A 23,331-nucleotide genomic window follows, 5' to 3' on the forward strand; every position below is an offset into this window, starting at 1 on the left:
ATATCTTTGTTAAAAATTATATTATTTGAATATTTTTTAAGCTTGACTCACAACTTTTACAAAATTATCTATAAAATTATTTTATCTTAACTTAATTTTTTCAGTATTTATAAAAAGTTTTCCAACTTTTTACATCCAAATATATATCACTTTAGCTGGTAAATTGCGAAATCACACGTTGTAAGTTGATCATCCTTCACACAAAATGGAGGGATAATCTACATTTTGATGCACTCCTGTCTTGCAATAATATGATCTAGCTCTTCAACATGATTAGAATCTGATGAAATATAATTCTCTATATTTCGTGTGAATATAGATTAAGGTGCTGTTGGAATAGTGAGATGAAATGAGATATTTTAAATAAAAATTAAAAATTGAATAAAATAATATTGTTAAAATAATATTTTTTTAATATTATTATTATTTTAGAATTTAAAAAATAATATTTTAATAATATTTTATTTAATTTTTAATTTTTTATTTAAAATTATATCATTTCATCTCTACATGTAAACATATACTAAATTTTCAAAGAATAATTTTAGAGAGCACCCATTTTATAAACATATTCTAGAATCATTGACAAGAATTTTTTTTTTTTTTTTTTTTCAAAATTTTGTGGAAGAGAGAGAGATTGAGGTGGAGAGGAAGAGAGGGAGAAATGTTGGGGTCTCATTTACTAAATTTATATCACTTGTTCAAACTCTTTGAAAGGGTCTTTGACTCTTTATCTGAAAGCCTGCATGTACCAGAAAATAGAGATACAAAAGGATCTGGTCAAAGGCATCTGGATTTGTCATTGACAGAGTAGTTTTGAGCCTCTCAGGTGGCTGACTCTCTTAAATAATACGTAAGAAGGGTGGTCAAATTTCATGCAGAATAAAATATGATGTTTTGAGTTTTTCTGGGCGACCTCGGATTTTTTGTAGAAGGTTGTTAAGATTGTGATCTGGGACGTTGTTTTTTTCACTGTAAGAATTTATTATATCGATAAAGAAAATGTGGCTTCAAAAAGCAGATGCATTGAACAAGACAAGAGGAAATGGGTTCATTGCAATTGCCATAGACAATGAGAAGGGGAGCCAAAATGCTTTGAAGTGGGCAGCTGACAATCTTATCACCAAGGGCCAGACCATTGTCCTGATCCATGTCGTTCACGGTGCTTCCCCATCTCCATGTAAATCTCTCTCTCTCTCTCTCAAAAATAAACATCACTGATTTTCTCATAAAAATGCCACAACGATTTTGTTGGCATACGCAGGCAGCAGGAAGCAAGGTGGTGAAACAATTATTATTTTTATTATTATTGTTATTATTTTATAAAAGGGTAATGAATGACAAGACAAAGGGAAATAATTTAGATATAAAGGGATTATACAAAAATAAATTTATAAATTGATGTGATACGTCAAATTGTAAAATTATTTTTATTATATGATAGATCTAATGGATCCCATAAAATTATATCAGTTTGTGAGTTTATTTTGTGTAATCTCTTTATATATATATATGTAACAGTTGTGCTAATGACGTTACATATCTATACTTGATAAAAGAAAATATAAATACATTCAACTAGTCTTTGAAAATACCAATCTTGGAATACTAACAGTTCTTCATCTGGAAATTTCCTCCCTCTAGAGATATTTACTAGAAAAATTTCCCTGTTAATTTTTGTTTTGTTCAACTCAGATTAGTAATCCTAAAACCCTTGTGTTCTAAATTGGAGAGGACCCAACTTCTATATATATTTACAATTGCGACAGAACAATTAGAACCAGTTCAAAATCATGTTAATGCATCCGAGAAGAAGCTTTCAGTGTCAGTCTGGAATTACTACATCCCTGTTCTTGTCTACCATTGTAGTTAATACTCTCTTTGAATGCAAGATTACAAGCTGTTTTACTGTAATTTTTTATGGTTACAGATGGGGGAAGCCATTCTATCATTTGTGAAAGCAACAACTCACCACGCGCACAAAAGCTCGAGAAGCAAACTAAGGATCTGTTCCTTATCTTCCACTGCTACTGTGCTCGTAAAGATGTGAGTTTTGGCTTTCCTCATTATTGTTTGTTGTTTTACGTGAAGAAAATCATGTCCTCCAGCACCATGCATGAAAATTGTCATGTTCTTTACTCTTGCTAATTCGAGCTTTTTCTTGCCTCAGATACCTTTCCTAGATGTTGTACTCGAAGATACAGATACAGCAAAAGCATTAACAGAATTCGTTTCCTATGCTGCAATAGAGAGCTTGGTTCTTGGTACATCACGACATGGATTTATTAGGTAATTGCCTCCCTAGCACAAGCTCACTTTCACTTCAAATATTACAATATGTGTTTGCAAGACTGTTTTATAAACAAATTTGATACTGAGATGTTTACAAAATCTGCACATTGCCTTGTTTTTCGTAGGTGTTTGCTTTGCCATAACTGAATCAACTAAGAAACGGGAAATGAAGTCACTAGAACAAAACCAATTGACTTCATGAAATAAATTACTAAATTCATAATGATATTTTTATCTCTAGGAATGGGACAAGTAAAATATTGGAAGGCAAACAAATGGAAGTCAGCAAACTACAAACATGAAAGAAAGCAAAACTCATCATTCGACTCCTCAAACTGAAGCATTAGTACTATATATAGATCAATATCTATCAGCGAAACTCTTGGCCCGAAGGAACCCCTTATTGAAAAACCAATCTTCAGTCTAACAGCAGGATTAGAACCCAGATTGCTAATGATTTCCAAAATTTCCAGTTGGAGTATAGGAATCCTACTCTGCAAGAGAGAGCTGTTCGGGCTACTACAATTGAATAACATTTTTCAAATATTAGTTTCATATTATTCTGAATGGATTACATGCACTGAAGCACACTTTTGAGCAATCTTTAATTGAAGCAGCAGGCCCAATACCGTGATTAGCACAGTTAAACTAATATATTGTATAGCTGAAATTTAAGAAAGAGAATATTAAGTTGAAATTCTGAAAATAGCACAGGAACTTCTGAATATAGGCTGATTAATGCTAGTTTTCTCAGTTTCTGTTGTTTTCCTTGTGCAGATTCAAGACATCAAGCATCCGAAGTGGTGTATCAAAAGGGGCACCAGATTTCTGCACTGTATATGCGGTCTCCAAACGGAAGGTGTCTTCAGTACGAAATGCTTCTCGTCCGGCCCCCTATGTTTCCCCACTACTTGACCACATCAAGAGACTAAATAACAACACTGTGAAATCTTCTCCCGCTCTCTCCAAACGCAGGATGGATATAAGAGGTTTGTTCCTCTCAATTAAAGCTACTCTCTCATCTTATGTTGATTAAGTACTGACCTCAAATATTCATCCTGTATATGCAACAGATAAGAAATCATCATTCAAGCCTCGTAACTTATACATTGACTCAGTCAGGTCAGTCACGACAGATTTCTCCCATATGACTGTGAACTTTCAAGGCCTGAGTATTGTAGCTGTTGATGTTAAAAAGGAATTTGATGGTTGCAAGGTTTAAATCTGGCTTGACAAAATAAAATCTTTGTAGTTTAACCAAAGTTCTGAGAACTTCAACAGAAGAGGGCTTAAGTTCATTGGGTATTTTCACTAACTAATACAAATTCTAGAACTGACGAAGTAAAATTACTTTGATATATTTCCTGCATAAATCATTGTGTGATTTCTTATACAAGGATGAGAGAGAGAAAGAGAGATGCCAATTTAGATCTCCATTGTTTAAACTTTTATTTAGCTGTTTGATATCCAAGTTTGATTGTTACCTTATTTCTGAGACATTAGCATACAGCATTTTGACTACCTCTTACACTCGAGCATCAACTGGCTGATATTTTCACAAAAGCTCTTCGTGATCAGTTTCTTTATCTTCTCCACAAGTTAGGTGCTTTGCGTTTTATGTACGGATTTGATTTTAGCCGTTTGAAATCCAAATACATGACCAGATTACATCAGAACTTTTAAATTGAATTTGTTCTATTGAAATCATTAGACTTGATTAGATTATGTTGGGTTCTTTTTTATTTTGATTATTAGAGTACATTAGATAAAAATTGTTAGCCAATATTAGAATTTGGTTAATCTACCTTAATCTTATATCTATGGATATACATATGAAGAAACAAAAATCAAATGCAACAGTTTTAGAGTACAACAGTTTGAATGCCATGACTGAACACAGGTCACGAGTCACAAGAGGAGGAGGAAGAGCTTCGAATGCAAAACCCCATCTGGACATGTCAGAATCAGATACCGACATATCATTTGTAAGCTCCGGGAGGTCAAGCACTGAACGGACGTCTACTTCTCTCTACGATTTTAGTGATTCGGATAAAACCTCTCGGTTTTCAACCAGCACAGATCAAAGCCTTGGATCAATCCGGTCAGGACATAGGTTCAATGATCTCAACCTTTTGGGCGATCAAACATCATTCTCGGAGAGCAGTAGGACATCGTCTTCATGGTCGTCACAAAACTTGGTAAGGGCATGCTCTTCTTAAAATCAACATTCCTGGAAATATGCTAGTTTGGCAAAACAGGAAATATAACTTTCGAGATGATGGGTATATTCTCATATATGATAGAGCTAAGATAAATCTGATGTCCATTCAGAAAGCTTTAACAAAAAATATCCCTTCACCACAAAATATACCCTGAACGAAAATTTTCCCTGTATTGTTCCAAAATACTCACTACACCGAGTCCAATGAAAATAGTATAGTGGCTACTTGTGAGACAACAGAAGACGAGCCACTTTCAGTAGTCCCATTTCTTACAATAAATCTCATGAAGGTGGTATTATGTGTATATCATCCAGTGACTTCCACGTTTTCTTTGAGCCAGAAAACTTTCCACTTAACAGAAATTAAAAACATGCAGGATGATGTGGAAACTGAGATGAGGAGGTTGAAGCTGGAGCTGAAGCAAACAATGGACGTGTACAGCACAGCATGCAGAGAAGCAGTTACAGCAAAACAAAACGTATTGAAAAGACTTGTACTTTGTGTATTCTCAACATTCAAAGATAATTCCTGATGTTATGTTTACCATAGGCAATGGAGCTGAAACATGGGAAACTTGAAGAGGAGAGAAAGTTAGAAGAGGCAAGACTGTCTGAGGAAGCTGCACTGGCAACAGCAGAGAAAGAGAAAGCCAGATGCAGGGCAGCCATGGAAGCAGCTGAAGCAGCAAAGAGGATTGCTGAGTTGGAGTCACAAAGAAGAGCAAATGCAGAAATCAAAGCTCTCAAAGAAGCAGAGAAAATAAGGAAGGTTTTGGATAATCTAGCCCAAAGTGATATCAAATACAGAATATACACTATTGAGGAGATTGAAATGGCAACAGAATTCTTTGCTCAATCTCGCAAGATTGGGGAAGGAGGATATGGCCCTGTCTATAGGTGTTACCTTGATCATACACCAGTTGCAGTAAAGCTTTTGCGTCCAGATGCCGCTCAAGGGAGATCACAGTTTCAGCAAGAGGTGAGGAACCAAGAATCTAATTTGCCTAATAGTCATGAATACATATAAGACAACGTAACCCACTCAAAAATCAGAATAGCAACTTTAAACCAAAATGAAAAAATCATATGAAACAGTATATGACAGAACAATGCATTACAACATGGGTTTCCAATTTTTATTAATGAGCAACATATATGTTAGTTTAAGAGAACTCCTCTACGGTTTCGAGGAGCCTTCCCAAAGACTTGATACGCTGTTACAAATGGAAGATATTATGTAGTTTGTACACAAATCCTCTACTAGACCAACTGGATGGTTAAAACAAAGTAAAAAAAGTTTCATTCTAGAATTTTTACATCGTACAATAGGCAAGACTAGTTCTGAAGGAAACATGTTGTGTGTGTGAGAGAGATTTGTACTAATTTAACAGCTCCATAGGTGCTTTACATCTATTGATTTGCACATAGATACACGTAATTTTGATTTTCTGACTAAGAACCAGTTGTCAGCACGGGCATAATTGCAAAACATGATTAGTGAAGTTGACATGGCGTGCAAAAGAGCTTGTGAAGCAAATACTTGATCAGAAACTTCATTTTATTAAACGTTTCCTTCTCAACAGAGTTAATTCTTACGTTCTCCTTTATCCATTGCAGATTGACATACTTAGCTGCGTAAGGCATCCCAATATGGTACTCCTTCTTGGAGCCTGTCCTGAGTTTGGCATCCTAGTCTATGAATACATGGCTAACGGGAGTCTAGATGACTGCCTTTTCCGTAAAGGAAGCGGTACTGTTCTCTCTTGGCAACTCAGGTTCAGAATTGCCTCAGAAATCGCCACTGGGCTACTCTTTCTCCATCAGACCAAGCCAGAGCCGTTAGTTCACCGTGACCTCAAGCCAGGAAACATTTTGCTAGACCACAACTTTGTCAGTAAGATTAGTGATGTTGGATTGGCCAGGCTCGTACCTGCAGTAGCTGAAAATGTAACACAATGCTGCATGACATCAACAGCAGGAACTTTCTTCTATATTGATCCAGAATATCAACAAACAGGAATGCTTGGTGTAAAATCTGATGTCTATTCCCTAGGAATCGTGCTTTTACAGCTGTTAACAGCCAAGTCCCCAATGGGCCTGACTCACCAGGTTCAAAACTCTATTGAGAATGGCACTTTCACAGAGATGTTGGACCCAGCTGTGCCTGATTGGCCAGTTGAAGAAGCCTTACGCTTTGCAAAGTTAGCACTACAATGTGCAGAGCTCAGACGAAAAGACAGGCCAGATCTTTGCAAGGAAGTATTGCCAGAACTTTTCAGAATGAAAGAACTAGCTGAAGAAAAGATGAACAACATCCTCGTAGGTGGCAGTGCTTACCCCTCCCCCAATCATAGTGATGCTCTAGTGCAACTGGTAAGTTCCGAAAATATAAATTATACAGAGCATTTGCACACTAAATCATCCATGATACCGTTCCAAAAAAAGTTTTCTTGGCATTTGATTGAAATTCTTAAATCTACTCCCAGATCAAGAAAGAACCATATAAAAAAGTAAACCAATAGTTCTCTTTGCGCTCCTGACATGGGTTTCTTGGAAAGAAAAACGAGGCCAGTCAATGGACCCCAGTATAACATTATTGCATACTGAGAAAAACAAGTAGGGTCTTTCAAATGCAGTGAAAGGCAAATAGCAAATATAGGAAGGACACCCATCTATGCGAGCAAATAGCAAATATATGCAGTGAAACTGTTATCCATGATACAAAATCTCTATTGAAAGTTATATACTCTGGCACGGAGTGATCCTTGGCCTTCTACAATGGTTTCCAAAGACTTTCCTGTAGCACTTATGGCAGGCATGCTAAGAGATCATCAAGAATAACTGAGCCAGCAGTCAGCAGACCCAAACAAATGTCAGTTGTCGTTAAGACTGGCAACGTCTCCTGAAAAAGTACATCCCGTAAATGGAAAGCATTCCTTGGTTACCTTAAATTGCATGATTCCTCTATTTTGTTATCTGTTTGCATATATTAAGACTTCACGGGAAAAAAATCATTATTGCATATTATGGAGTCTGCACAATAACAGATTGAAAAACTTCTAAAAGTTACGAGCTTCGACAATTATGAATGTATAACATTGCTGAAGGACATTTTGCAGGATGTTATGAGTGATTCGGAACTTGTGAACTCGGGAATCTCAAAGAGCAGATCAAGCACATCGTCCCTGAAGGAATAAAATCAAATATTTTTTTGTAACCATTCTTGGCAGAAAGCAGGAAGATCAGAACATAAAGGTTCTTTTATTTACCTTGATAACAGGGTAATGCCAGCAGGTCAATTAGTCAAAGTTGGTCCACGGCAGTATGTGAAGTTGTTCGACTAACCACATAGACCAGATGATTCATTTTTGTTATCTATATTCACATATTTGACGAGGTTCAAAAGGTTTCCTCTGAACGTACAAGGTGAAGGTTACAAAGTGAAATTTTGTTTTCCTGTAAATAGTGTTCCATAATGAATTGCAAAAAAACGTGGTGTTCATTAACATACACATACCATTTCCATATGTGTTGAGATCACTGCCATACGAAGTTGTGTTGTATATTGTAATGATCATGCATCATCGTTTCTTGATTTCACCGATGGCTTCCTCAACCAACACATATCCATTTCCATTTTCAGACAGAGCTCTGGGTTTTGGACTACAGGTGTTGGATGAAGACGTGGAATGAGATGGTTTGAATGGACAATGCATCCAATAACATTATTGGTTGCAGCTCATCTGACGAGGTTGGGCATAGTGAAGTTAACACTTCTATAGATCTTTGTAGCTTCCCACGTCGTGAATTCTTTGTAGTTTACTCCATGAAACAGAATGAACGAGTAAATGTTTCCATCAAGGAAAAGCCATAAACAATCTCAACGCCCACTTTAAGCCCGTGCAACATCTTTCACAAACTTTGTTTTGATCTTTTTGAGTGCGGCCGGTAGCACCTCACTCATATGTATCCTGTCTTCTGGAACCTCCACTCTACATGCAAGAGCCAATCCTATAATTGATGATATACTAAGGTTTCGTTTGGATGATAAAAGTATTTCAGATCATTTGTGAATAGTAGTGTAAAAAGGCATTATAGAAAGATGATTTTCATTGACATTAATCAACGTGTACATGGCAGTGTATATATATATACACACACACACACACACACAAAAGAAATAAAAGCAGATCCCATGATATGTGGGTGTTACCGTATACAATTTTAGGAGTTTATACAATTTAGGACTCTATTAATATTAAATATACAGATTATCTTATCATGTATAGATGCTGAATATTAAGAATCAGTTAGACTCCGTGTATAGCATATATTTCCGTATATAGATGGAATCTAAGATAATGAAAGGGCTGAACTCACAGAGGGCAGTTTTTCCATAAATTCTCTACGTATTCTCTGTTTTGACAGTGTGATGTTGACGTTGTACAATTTTAGAAAAGGAAAGAACACAAAGCTGTCGATATTTATGGAGGTTGATTAGGAGCTGTCACAATGCAGCTGGTGGGAGGCTTGCCATGAGTCTTGCCGTGATGTCTGGTGGATTGATCATTCTTGGCGTGATATATGGTAGAATGATCTGCAAAAGATATATTAACATACTCCCTCAAGGTCAATGGAGGGAACAGATGTTGAGCTTGTCATGAAGAGCGGTGAATTTGAGTGAGACAAGGGGTTTGGTGAGGCAGGCTGATCTCATCCAGAAATAAAGCGTACATCAAGCTGACGATTGGTCACTTGCTCATGAATAAAGTGAAAATCTATGGCACTATGTTTGGTACCGGCATGAAAATTTGGGTTGACAGATAAGTAAGTAGCACTAATATTGTCGTACCATAATATGGGTGGTTGAGAAATAAAGATGCCAAGATCCTTGAGGATACCTTTCAACCAGATAAGCTTAGCAGTGGAATTAGCTAAAGATCGATACTCGGTTTCTGTGCTTGATCAGGCAACATTATGTTGTTTCTTAGAGTTTTAGGAAATTAGATTACTGGCAAAATAAATAAGATAACCACTGGTTGAACGACGACCATATGGGTAACCAGCCCAATCAGAGTCAAAAAAGGTTTGGAGTGCAGTGGAAGAATTTTTGGTGATGAGAAGGTCGTGAGAGCTAGTGGCCTTAAAATAGCGTAAAATACGTTTGACAGCGGACCGATGATTCACAGTTGGGCGATGCATGTACTGACAGACCCTGTTGACAACAAATGAAAGGTCAGGGCGTGTTAGTAACACATATTGAAGGGCACCAACTGTGCTTATGTACAAAGTTGGATCTGAAAATGAGTCCCTATCAAACTGGAGAGTGAAGAAGAGTAAGATGTTAGAGTAGCGACATGCTTAACATTTACCATTTTTGTCTTTTGAAGGAGATTTGAGATGTAGCGAGCTTGTAAGAGAAAAAGACCATAGAACTGATATTGAGCTTGTATAGTAAGAAAGAGGTGCAGAGGTCCTAAGTCTTTGATTTGAAGAACAGATTGCAACTTGGAAATCAGAGCATCAATGGTAGTTTGAGAAGAACCAATCACAAGTATATCATCTATATAAATAAGGATGAAGATTTCAACTTGGCTGGTGCGAAGAATAAACAGAGAATGATCAGCTTTCGAAGAGACAAAATCCAATTCAAGAAGGCAACAACATAGGAGAGAAAACCACGCACGCGGGGCTTGTTTGAGTCCGTAGAGAGCTTTATGTAATTTGCAGACATAATGTGAAAATTGTGGATGAATAAAACCTTGGGGTTGAGCCATGTACACTTACTCATGAAGATCACCATGCACGAACGCGTTCTGGACATCAAGCTGGCGAACAGACCATCCACGAGTAACAGCAAGAGAAAGGACAATTCGAATGGTCTGTTGCTTGATTATAGGATTGAACGTCTCAGCGAAGTCTAGACCAGGTTCTTGATGATATCCTTTTGCTACGAGTCGAGCCTTATGGCGTTCAATAGTTCCATCTGCATGTCGTTTGAGTCGAAAAACTCATTTTGAACAGACAATATTCATGGACAGAAGAGGAGGGACGAGGTACCATCTGCCATTCTGCAAGAGAGCGTCAAATTCAGTATTCATGGCTTGCCGCCATGCAGGATCCTTCCTAGCAACCGTAAAGGATGTGGGTTCAGCAAGGGAAGGGACAATAAGAGTAGCCATTGCACGTGGTGGGTATGGGATGGTGACGTCGGTGTACTGTCGAGGCTTAGTGATATTTGCTCGAAGTCGAGTACACATGGGGTGATGGGAAGTGGGTAGAGGAGTTGATGGTTGTGGTATAGGTTCAAGAGGCATAGCTGATGGATCCAATTGAGAATTGAGAGTTGTAGAAACAGAGTGCAGTGCAGTTAACGTTGTAAAGAAGACGATGACGTAGCTGCAGGTAGGCTGGGCTCATGGGCTTGAGCAACTGGAACGTGGACCTGCAAAAAAGAAGGAACTAAAGTGGGATTTGAAAAATTGTGAGATTCTTTCGGTGGGCTGGTCAGAGCATCACAAGAAGAGAACCAAGCCTCATCAAATTGAACATTTATTGAGATGTAGATGCGTCCAGTGGGCTGATGTAGACATTTATAACTCTTGTGAGAAGGACTATAGCTCAAAAAAATACATAATTTAGATCGATAATTCATCTTGTGATTATTATAGGGTCTCAAATTTGGCCAACAAGCACAATAAAAAATTTTGAAAAATTTGTACTCAGGCTGAGTATTGAAGAGACATTGGATGGGTGACTGATTTTTTATTATGGGAGAAGGGAGATGATTGATGAGAAAACATGCAGTTTGGAAAGCATCAATCCAATAGGATTTAGGAACACTGGTATGAGCCATGAGAGAAAGTCCACTTTCGACCAAGTGACGATGTTTTCTTTCAACAGACACATTATGTTAGTGGGTGTAAGGGCAGGTTACCTGAAGTGAAATATCAACGGAACAGAGATATGTGTTGGGACGATGGTATTCACCTCCCCAATCATTTTGGAGCATTTTGATTTGGGACTCAAATTGTCATTCAAAAAAGACTTGAGATTTATAGAAAACTTGCTCAACATCAGATTTACGAATTAGACGGTAGAACCAGGTAAATTTGCTAAAGTCATCAACAAAAATTACATAATATCGAAAACCTTAAACAAAAGGAACAATAGAAGGACCCCAAACATATGAAAAAATTAAATCTAGAACATTAAATGATCAAGATGGAGACAAATAAAATAGCAACTTATGACTCTTGTTTTGTTGATAGGAGTCACAAATTGAGGGCACCTTATTTTTGGAGATGGGAAGCTGATCGGAGAACAAAATATGTTTGACCATATGAATGTAGGGATGACCAAGTTTGCAATGCTAGGTGTCAAGCGATGCTCGCTTCCCAACAAAGGCAATCTTCGATGGAGAAGAAAAGCGAGATGAAAAGTGGTAGAGACCATCCTTAATCGGCCTGTGGAGGAGGATGTTTCCCGTATTGAGATCCTTGACACACAAAAAAATTGGGATGAGACTTTAAAAACATATGATTATCATGAGTGAATTTATTGACAGAAATTAAATTCTTTTGAATAGAGGAAACATGCAAGAGTTGCTTTAGAAATATAGATTTAAAAGGAGAGTGGAATTTAGAAACACCAGGATTGGCAAACTTGCTCCATTGCTTGATTAGAACCGATATACTCAACATTCGTACGTTTTTTTCTTGTGAAAGTCTCCAAAAGTAAAATATCTAACTGTACACATAACCTCTTCTAGAAACCCTTCCTTCTAATCCATACTTTGCACATAAGAAAATGATTGACAACTTGTCCAACATTATTGTCAAAAACAAGGAAATATAAATTTGCACGAGAAACTACCTGGAGTCATGGTACTCTGTGTTATGGAATCCACTCCACTTAAGAGCTTTGCCATACCAAAATCAGACACATGATCTTCATCCAGTAGTATGTTGCTCGGCTTCAAATCACAATGGGTAATAGGTGTTGAAAGACCGAGATGATTCAATGCTAATGCGGCGTCTATTAATTCTACTGGGAGTCAACATCATGACTTGCAAACAATGTTTTGCGACGAAGACAAATTTAATCGAAAATGGTGGTCGTGGCCAGGTAAATGTACCTGAAAGTGGATTGTTGCTGAGATGAAGTACTCGCAGTGAAGTTGTGTTGAAAATGGTGGTGGGAAAGGAACTCTAGTTAAAACGGTTATTGTACAGAAACAAGCTTTGAAGATTTGACAAAGACCCTAACCATGGCGGGATCTGTCCCTCCAAGTTGTTGGATCCAAAGCTGATCGACTTCAACTGACGCAAACGAGCCAACTCATTCGGCAGGGAGCCATGAAAGCTGTTGTTGCGAGCGTGTAGGAAGACAAGGAATGAGAGATTACCAAGGTGTGGAGGGATGGCGCCCGTAAGATTCATGAAAGATAACCCCAAAGCTGTGACTCTAAGGTGGCGAGCACCGCAAGTAACGCCAACACAAAAAAAGTACGTTTGAAATGATGATTTTCCTAAACATGTTTTTCACGTAATGCGAAATATAATTTAAATTTTAAAAAATATTATTAACGAATGAAAATATACATATAATTTTTAAATAATTATAACTTTTAATTTTTTAATGATATGATCATAATTTTAAAAAATTTTAAATAATTGTAATTTTTATATCAGAAATTATTTTTTTAATTTATTTTCAAACAAATGTAATATGTTTGAAAGTGTTTTAAATATATAATTATCAAATAATAAATAACCTTTTAATAATAAATTTATTACTTAAATTATAAGTTATAAATCTTAAAATTATAAATCATAAAATTATAAGATATATTTAACGCCGTAATCCAAAACATCCACTAATAAGATGATCATTCGGGAGTTTTTCTAGGCCTTTTAAGTTATGTTTGGATGTTGAAGTGAGTTGAGTTGAGTTGAGTTGAGATGATAAAATATTATTAGAATATTATTTTTTAATATTATTATTATTATTTTAGAATTTGAAAAAGTTAAATTGTTTATTATATTTTATGTTAGAATTTAAAAAAGTTGTAATGATGAGTTGAGAGGAGTTAGATAACCAAACGAAGCCTTAGTCTATCTCCGGTTCACCGTGGGCCTTTTAGTCCAATGACACTATTTCTTTCTAAGTGTCTGTTTGGCATTAGGAGTCTTAAATGGTATTTAAATAAACTTAAAAGTTATTTAATAATAAATAAATAAAATTATTTAGGTATTACATATTAAAATACTTTTTAATTTTAAATAAGTCAAAAAGTACATTTGAGGTACTTTTCAGATAATACGAAACGTAATTCAAATTTTAAAAAGACTGTTAATAAGCAAAAATATCTATACAACTTTTAGATAATTATAATTTTTAATCTTTTAAGGATATGATCATAATTTTTAAAAAATTAAAAAATTATCATTTTTACCTCAGAAAATATTTTTTTAATTTATTTCCAAACAAATATTTAAAAATATTTTAAATATATAATTATCAAATAATAAATAAATTTTAAATAATTAAATAATTGTCATTTCTACTTCGAAATTGTGGCAGCATATATAACTTTGTATAATAATGCTTTTAATTGTAAAACTTTACTAAATAGCTCTATTATTAATTGCGATTGTTTTTTAAAAATCATTATCCACAGGTTTTAACAAAAGTTTTTAATTTTTTGCTTTTTAAAAAGTAAATCTTTAACTTTTTTTTATTAGGTGTTTAAAGCACATTTTATAAATTTACAAAATATAATATTTTATTTTTATTTTTATTTAAAAAAATATTTAAAATACTTTTTGAGATTTAGATGGAATTCTCATAATCCAATTAGTACGGAAAAAAGATCGAGTTATAGAGGCCCAAGTTGAGCACCGGGCCATTCCCGCCCTCTGCGTCTTTTTCTTCACAATTATATACCCGACCGTTGAAACCGTTTCCTCTCTCTGATATTCAAAAGAGTGCGCAAACACCGAAAACTTGTTGGCTTCTATAAAAAGAATCAAGGTTAGCGAATAGGTTTGTGGGAAACTCTGCTTTGTCATTTCGTTGATTTTCTACTATTGATTGTAGGGTTTGTTTTTGTATAAATGGATTCTTCTTCTGTTTTTTTTTTTTTTTTTAAATAGTCGTTTCCATTTCAAACTATTCTATAGGAACAACGAGTCAATGTGTTTGAATGTGTACAATAATTAAGCTAAAATCATGGGTCCGATGTCGAAGTTCTGAAATTCTTTGATTACGCTGTTGAATAATGAAAAACGTCTTCAAAGTAATATCCAAATGCATCATTATATATGGTTTGGCTGGGAACTTTTGGGTTGCAATATGTTGCCCTTCATTCCTTTTTTTGTTCTTCTTTGAGCGTGACCTCTTTGTCCATATTATTTTTCAAAATTCTCATATATTGCCTAATTTTGACGGTGCATTATGACTATTTACTTCAGAAAATGTTTATTTTCATTCAGATTTGAACTTTGCATTCTGGCAGTTCATGTGCTGTTGGAAAATATTGGATATTGTATACACTGGGTTTTGAACATTTGATACATTAGGAATATTTGGTGCCATCTATAATCTTATTCTTTTCAGAAGGATTTTGCTATACATCAGCCACTATTTAAACCCACACCCGGGCGTGGGATTATTCTTTTGGAAAATTCTCATTTTGTACCTAATATTTTTCTCCATTGTTATTTCTTCAGTGCAACCGCATGCTATGGAGCTAGTATCAATTAATATGAACTTTTGCATGAGACCGTGACCTTGGATTTATCTCACCATGGGGGGTGTCGTCAGTAAAGCTGCAAATGGCATTGGAGGTGTTCTGGGAAATGCTTTCTTAACTCCAATTAGGACTATCTTCGGTGGTTCATGCGAGTGAGAATACTTCCCTTCTTATTATCCTTCGTGGTTTGCATCTGTCCCCTTAGTTGGGTCGGGGTCTGCCACACTTAATGGACAAATCTGTAAAGTTGACAGACGTTTCTAAGATTTCGAGTGGAATTTAAATTTCATTCTATTTGAACTTGTTTTTGTCCTTTTTTTTTCTTGCTAGCCACAGTTGATTATCTGTGTACTATATAATTTTTAGGTTGATAGCAGTCACTGCACAGGTTTTTATTGGGGATTTTGTATCTGATTATTATGACCTACCCGATCGATCTCAAGTGCTACACAGACAGGCACCTTATGGCCTAGCAAGAATCTAAAAAGAACTCGGTGCCACAAATCTATAGGAATTTGTGTGTTAGCTGAAGAAAGACTCCAGACTTATTGTCAGGAATCACATTAAGTATACTAATGTGAGTATTTTAATGTCAAAGGATAGTTTTTGTTTGGTCCTGTCTCTGAAAAGCAGGGTTTAGATGAATATTGAACTCCAAGCCATCTTAGTCCACAAGTAACTAGTCGATTTATAACAGGAAAAAATTGTCCATTTTCATTTTAAGCAAATGATTCTGAGTTGCTCTAAATGCAGTTAAGATGCATGAACTTAAACTTTTATAACCTCAGATGGGCTCCATTTCAGTCATGGTGCAATTTCATCAAGAATGCTTATTCACAGCCATGGATGTATTAAGTTTCATTTCTGTTTTGACTTGATCTGGTTGATCTGCAGGGGTGTTTGTTCAGGACCTTGGGATGTGGCATGTTTCATTGAGCATTTGTGTGTCTCCAATCTGGTGAAACTGTTGATGATCTTGGTCCTTTGCTATATAAGTAATTATTCTTTCCTTGGTTTTCTTGATGGTTTTAACCTTCTTTTTTTCTCCACTAGCTTCACAGGATTAGGCTTGGAAACATAACATTATCTGATGGCCTTTAGAGTCCTTTTCTTTTCTACCATTGTGTACATTTCCACCACTTTACCTGGTTTTGGTTCTGTAATTTTACCTAGGGCTGATCTTTGATCAGAGCTTTAGGCTTGCCAATTGTTTCTTGTAACTGCGTTTTGGTCAAAAAGGCGTCATATTCTTCGTCAAGTTCTTGATATAAAAATCACAAAATAAAATTTACTGCTTTGCAGCTAAATTTTAAAGTATTGTTTATTAGTTGAAGAAAAGGAAATGGCTGATTTCATTTTTATTTTTCTCTGTTTTCAGTGTTACTGTTCTTCTACTTGCTGTTAAAGGTTGGGATCTGCCAATGCATTGCAAGAAGCCTTTGTAAGATGTGTTGGGCAGCATGTGAGACATATTGGTTTGCTTTAGAAGACATTACATGTTTATTGTGGCACAAGTTAAAGAACACCAAGAGGATAAATCGCCGCCGCCGCCACCGCCGTTTCCAAGATGTTGAACTAGGTTCCAGTTCAAGTTATGAAAGTGATTTTTCAGACAATTATCATCATTTAAATGTCAAAAGAAAGCGAAAAAAGGATCGGCTTGGGAGCTCTCTCTACCCTCCAAGTAGGCATAGTAGCCACAGTCACCATCACCATCATACAAAGGATATATCCATTCATGTTAAGGGTGGGTCTCGACGATTAAGGAGCTCGAGACAACTCCAATTGAGTAAGGTAAGAAATGCTCAAAGAGAGGCTCGGATTTTTAAGAAGAGGAGGCTTAGATGACCTTATCATGATTAGACATATTATTTTGGCATTATCACTAGCTTAGGTGAATGTTTCTTTAGCTGCAAATTATCTGTGGAAGATCTTAATTTAGATTTTTGGGCTGATTTATCAAGGATATCATCTCTTTTATGCTACAATTTCCTAATCTTTTAGCACTCCGAATTCGAAGGTCACATGCCAAATCTATTTTACACCCACAGCTGCATCCATTCCATTAATTTATTTAATATTAAGGGATATGCATTGCAAGTTAAGTTCATGCATAGATGGCTCATCCATTTCTTATGTTCTGAAAGAAACTCTAAGCAGGGGGCGGCACAGAACAAGTTTGAATCGATGCCAAAAGTACTTGCTCCAAGGTAAACCCAAAATTGCACATGTTGGCAAAAACTCGCGTGTATTTCTTCCCATAATTTGATAATGATCCGCAATATTTCTCATAGGTTCTTACCTGCATGAAAAATGAAAAATAGTGAAAGATACAATATTAATTTATGCAGAGCCTCAAAACCAGAACAAAAGTAGGACTGACTTACAATCATCTTCAAACAATCCCAGTCATCCACAAGAGGTTGCCCAATTGGCCGAACAGATTCCAACACCATTGAGCTATTACCATCTGAAAACAAAAGCTTCCCAATTTGATTTATAGAGTAGTCCACATGTTTTCTGTGGGAAATTTCATCAAACAGTAGCTTTTGAGCTTCAAGCTTCTGATGAGAGCCCGCGGGTGCTTTATGATACTGATCAAAAAATACAAAAACAAGATTTCTCCAATATCATATATATATAAAAAAGAGAAAAAATTATCAGAAACATAAATGATTTAAAGACAAGATCATGATGATCATACCCTGTACCAGAAATGAAGGAGATCTGCATCACGTTGGCTAACAAGCCGCAAAGTTGATGGTGAAGAGGCATATTCAGCAAAAGTATAGTTATCGTTTGCAGGATTTGTACCAATGTATGAGAAGAGGGGATCGTTACTACGTCCTGCACTTCCATATTGCATCACATGAGAACCATGTCCTGCATAATCTGCTGCTGTTCTCCTCCGAACCTGCAATGGCAATATTGTTATATTATTGAGTTTTGTTTTGTACAATCACTTTTGCGTATTTTTTATGCATTGGACAAAACAGTTATTTTATATTAAAAAAAAAATAACGTAGTCAATCACATTAATGTAATATATACAAGAAGTATGTAAAAATAATTACAAATAAAATTTTTTATATATTATATTTACAAATCAGCATTGAAGACCCGTGCACCCTCAACATGCGCGAGCGACTCACGTGACAAAATTTGATTTGTAAGAAAAATATATAACAATACTTTGACATAATCATCTTAGCAAGCTAGCTAGGCATGAAACCCTTTATTTATTAATTTGAAAATTACCACTTGATATTGCTGACCCAAAGTTTCCTTGCGCAAATCATGTTTGTCACTGCGCAAATTAAAATCAATACCAATTAATAATAATTACCATAAAAAAAATGCTGATCAAATTTATCATAATGTGTACGTACGTACCAATCCTCCAGCCAAGAAATGCTGTACAAGTCTCCCAAACAGGTGTCATATTCTCGAGGAGGACTAGGATATTCACCAGGACAATATGTTCCCCAGCTATTTTCGACTGCATTTGCTGCTGTAGTTGCATATATGTTTATATCTTTGGGAAGAAGGCCCTCAAAAATACTCCCGGACTCACAAGCTTCGAGGTAAAATACCTTTATTTCTCATATCATGTATATGGATCGAAAACATTAATTAATTAATTATTTCCACCCAGAAAAAAAAATTAAAATTAAAAGATTATTAGTATAATTAATTAATAGGCTACGTACATCAATTCATTAATTATAGATCATGCATCTAGTTAGCTAGGATTTTGAAAAACATATTATATATATATATATGAAAAATTCTAGACAGAAGCTCCACATTACTACACATCACTTAAAAATATATGATTTTACTCTTTTACTTTCATATTTCATGTTTTTAAATATAAAATATGAAACATGAAATATGAGACCGGTAAAAGAATAATAAAATCATATGTTTTTAAGTATTGTGTAAAAGTGTAAAATTTCTGTGTATCACGGCTCTATATATATTACCAAGCTTTTGTATGTTTTTGCAGCATGCTTCTTCTTCAAAACATCGATAAGATCTTTGGCATAAATATCACTTCCAGTGGGCATCCCTAACACAAGTACAAGATGATGATGATCATTACTCATGGCATGCTAAAGTATTTATTTCAGTCATTATTAATTAATTATATAAATGAAAATTTATAATTTTTTTTTCTCTTACGTGATTTTATTTTAAAAGTAGATCGAATCAATTAAATATTAAAAGAGAAGTATTATTTTGAATTTTGAATTTTTTTTTATCAAATCGTTAATTTATGAAAGTCACTTAAAATGAGTACTACTTATATATATATATATATATATATATGAAAAATACTTTAGACACAAACAAATTACACAAAAATAAACTTACAAACTGACGTGATTTGATATGGTACATCAGATTATAAAATTACTTTTATTGTAAAATAAATCTAACAGATATCATAAAACCATCTCAATTTATTGGTTTATTTTGTGTATTCTCTTTATATATAGCAGTTCCATATGTGTAAATATATATATATATATATATATATATATATATATATAATATGATCAGTCGTTGGTACTACGAATGTGATCGAAGATAAAAAAATAGTACTATTACTCTAATAAAAAGATTTTATATAATTTATCCAGAAAAAAAAAGGAAGAAACTAGTGAAATTACTAACCGAGTACCCCAGGACTGCCGTGGTCGCTAAAATATATGAAAATAGTATCATTTGGTCCGCTATCCACGACCTTACCACTACCTCCAGAAACAGCACTTTTGTTTCCAAGAATTACAGCATAAAAGTTAGGTGCATTAGCATCAAGTCTTGTATAATCCTACAAGATCATCAACAAGCCATGCATGCAGCAGCAAATTAATTACTTAGGTACTCCAATATATTTGAAATGGCAGGCAGGCAAGCAGGCAGGCAGATCATCGATGGATCGGAAGAAAACTTCAGTACTAGTTATACCTTGGGGACTCCTTCATAAACGTCATCGCCATTTGGTTTGTTGATGATGACACCAGGCCTCGGGTTGCTCGAGTGGAATGCAATGTCGTCGTACATGAAAACCACGATATTTTCATCGCTTAACCCTCCTTTCTTCAGTACCTGGTATGCATGGCATACATCGGCCTGCACAGCCAAAATTACCAAACGGCTTCAAATGGATTGATGATCATCATTTTGCAGAATTTTTGTTGGTTTTAGAAATCAGATTACAGAAAAATAATGAAACCAGAGGAGAAAAAACAGGGGAGAACTTCAACCAACAATTTTTTGATTGATTCTATTGTTCTACCGTTTACAATTCACTAAAATACATCTTACATGCCATCTTCAGAATAACAACAATTAATAACATATTGTTTCAAAGCAGAATAATAAATCAGATGATTAATAATAACAGAAAACTAACTATAGCTTGTATAGAAAACTGCATCAATCTTCAATAATTTTACTTTACGTACGTAGGTATATATATATATACCTGATGTCTGTAATTTTCATAACCACGTGAACCGGCGACTAGAACCGCCCATCTCTTCCCGCTGATCATCATATCGGCGGTGTTGTTGCCACGAACCAGACATGAAAGTGTGAGAAATACAAACGCTAGTGCTCCATAACCAGGATTCATCGTCGTTGTTGTGGTTCAGATAACTGGCCCACGTAGAAATTAAACACAAAGAAGTTATAAAGAGGGGATGAATGAATTAGCATGAAGAAGATATATCTGAATAATGATGATCAGAGACATGCAGTAGTACTTACAAAAGCACTACTTCCACAAAACTTAGAAATTTGCTGCTGCAACAGTACTGCTAGCTGCCTAATGATTGAAGCAGAGTACTCTTAATAAAACGTACTGCGCGCAATGAGAAATAAAAGGAAGGTTATTAATAGAAAATGAGAGCTAAAGAAATAAAAGGAAGGTTATTAATAGAAAATGAGAGCTAAACATGAGAGCCAGCAAGCAGACAGAGAACATTAGAGCTAAACATGGACGGTTTAGATTCGATCTTCGATATGGGCGAGAGAGAGAGAGAGAGAGTAGTAGGCCGAGGCATGCATGGGACGTACGTTATATATGAACATAATCCCTTTTTCATTTATGTGAATTAACTTTGCAACAGAGAAACGGAAACTTTAAACCTCATCACCAATCAAATCATGAAACTTGATCTCTTTGTTCTGACTACATTGATTAATGATCACGTACATGACGAGCCTCACGATGCTGTTTCATGAGTTTTGTCTTTTTACACGAGGGCAGTCATGTTTACGATGCTGTTTTTTTTTTTTTTCCCTCCAACAAGTTAAGGATAGATAAATAAAACGGTTACAAGGATATAAGATACAGTTGGATGATAATTCCCGACAATTTTTTCTAAACAATTGTAATGATTATATGAGATGAGATAAGATAATTTAGTTTTGTGTAACCAAACCATCCTAAGTGTATGTTTGGCAAATGGAATGAGAAGCAAAATTTTCATCTCATCTCATCATTATAATTTTTTCAAATTCTCACACAAAATATAATAAACAAGTCAACTTTTTCAAATCTCAAAACAATAATAATATTACAAAATAATATTTTAAACATTCATCTAAAATAAAAAAAATTATCATCTAAGAGCATTGGTATTGGTTTCGTCAAATTTATCTCTAAAATTTGATGAAAAGTACATATTTTTCATAAATTCAAAACTTCCATAACCATAACTCTACATTCGATTAATCATTAGATTAGTCAAAATAATAGTATAATATTACTTTTTTAATAATAATATTTTAATTTATTTTTTCATATTTTACAATTACACTAACTTTATATTAATTAATAATTTAATTTGATACTTAAATTATTGTTTCCCAACTTAAATATATTGTAGCTCAAAATTGAGAAATAATAATTTAAGTAAATAAAATAATGGTTATAAAGTCATGTGAATAGTGAGTCTTCAAATTTGAAAATGAAGTGGAATGCACTGTAGCTCACAGTTTCAGGTTTTAGTGTTTGGTAAATCTAATACAGTGATTTAACAAATTTTAAAGATTAGACTTGTTTAATGAGTCCAATACTAATTCTCTAATTATCCAAACCTATCCAAATGTAATGATCGCAATTCCTTTGTAAAATAGTAGAGCTTATTATATATATATATATATTTTTTTTTTTTTGTGAGATCCATTTTTTATATAAGAAAATGCTAATTGTATTTAGGAAAAACTTACAAAAACTTACTTTTCAATGTATTAATTATTGATATGCAGAAAATTTTGCAATTTAGATTTTGAAAGAAAACTAATAAAATGAATCTAAAATTGTAAATTGTAAATACATATATCAGTACTGTCATTACTAGAGGATGTGCATTGCACGATTTAAACATGTACTTAACATTACTAAAAAAAGTTACTGCAGTCTCTCTCTTTTTTAAATTATAGTAGTCTATCATATGTGGACTATCATCTCATTTGGTTACACAGATAAAATGAAATGATAAATCTATGAATAATAGTGAAATAGTTTGAGTTAAAATTTTTATGAGTTTTTGGAAAATGAGAAAAAAAATTGAATAAAAAAATCATAAAGTTAAATGAGGGTTGAAATATAATTTTTTAATATAATTTTGTTTTTATATTTGAAAAAGTGGAATTATTTTTTATGTTTTGTTTGAAAGTTTTGAAAAGTTGTAATGAATAGGTAATGATTAGATGAAAAAATTAAAAATTTTAAAATTTAAAATTGAAAAAATGTTTGTGTTTGAATGGTATTTAGAATCTTTAATATTGAGATGAGATTAGATCAAATGACTTGAAAGGTTTGTAAAACCAAACCTGGCCTAAAGCACACTATTGAAATTTGAGTACTGGCATTTACTACTATAATTTATAGAGATTTGTTAGTCATCAATCACATTTATTTTTATTTTTTAAATTTGTTTTAATTTTTAATTTATTTTAATCTTCTTATACTAATTGAGTTATTCTATTCATCATTTATATACCACGCATTTGGTAAAATAAAATAAATAAAAATTCAGTTTGA

At 34.3% G+C, this 23,331-nt stretch overlaps 3 protein-coding genes across 3 annotated transcripts; 2 read left to right on the plus strand and 1 right to left on the minus strand.

Moving 5' to 3' along the window:
- Positions 1-1,002: 1,002 nt before the first annotated feature.
- Positions 1,003-8,050, plus strand: LOC109005009 (U-box domain-containing protein 52-like). Its single transcript, XM_035683679.1, has 9 exons — positions 1,003-1,162; positions 1,931-2,046; positions 2,171-2,289; positions 3,070-3,263; positions 4,159-4,490; positions 4,891-4,992; positions 5,064-5,492; positions 6,131-6,886; positions 7,633-8,050. Exons 1-9 carry the CDS (start codon positions 1,003-1,005, stop codon positions 7,708-7,710), a joined length of 2,286 nt encoding a protein of 761 aa, XP_035539572.1. The 3' UTR covers positions 7,711-8,050.
- A 6,446-nt stretch (positions 8,051-14,496) lies between these two features.
- Positions 14,497-17,117, plus strand: LOC109004944. Its single transcript, XM_018983645.2, has 4 exons — positions 14,497-14,560; positions 15,247-15,421; positions 16,164-16,264; positions 16,648-17,117. Exons 2-4 carry the CDS (start codon positions 15,324-15,326, stop codon positions 17,115-17,117), a joined length of 669 nt encoding a protein of 222 aa, XP_018839190.1. The 5' UTR covers positions 14,497-14,560; positions 15,247-15,323.
- Positions 17,118-17,124: 7 nt separating this feature from the next.
- LOC109004943 (vacuolar-processing enzyme-like) lies at positions 17,125-21,132 on the minus strand. Its single transcript, XM_018983643.2, has 10 exons — positions 21,048-21,132; positions 20,764-20,936; positions 20,244-20,408; positions 19,950-20,106; positions 19,256-19,341; positions 18,663-18,862; positions 18,528-18,576; positions 17,974-18,183; positions 17,657-17,863; positions 17,125-17,571 (listed from the first exon to the last, which is right to left on the minus strand). The coding sequence occupies exons 2-10, from the start codon at positions 20,911-20,913 to the stop codon at positions 17,422-17,424; spliced, it is 1,374 nt and encodes a 457-aa protein (XP_018839188.1). The 5' UTR covers positions 20,914-20,936; positions 21,048-21,132; the 3' UTR covers positions 17,125-17,421.
- Positions 21,133-23,331: the final 2,199 nt, after the last annotated feature.

The sequence above is a fragment of the Juglans regia genome, chromosome 12, assembly GCF_001411555.2.
Source record: "Juglans regia cultivar Chandler chromosome 12, Walnut 2.0, whole genome shotgun sequence".
Lineage (NCBI taxonomy): Eukaryota > Viridiplantae > Streptophyta > Magnoliopsida > Fagales > Juglandaceae > Juglans > Juglans regia.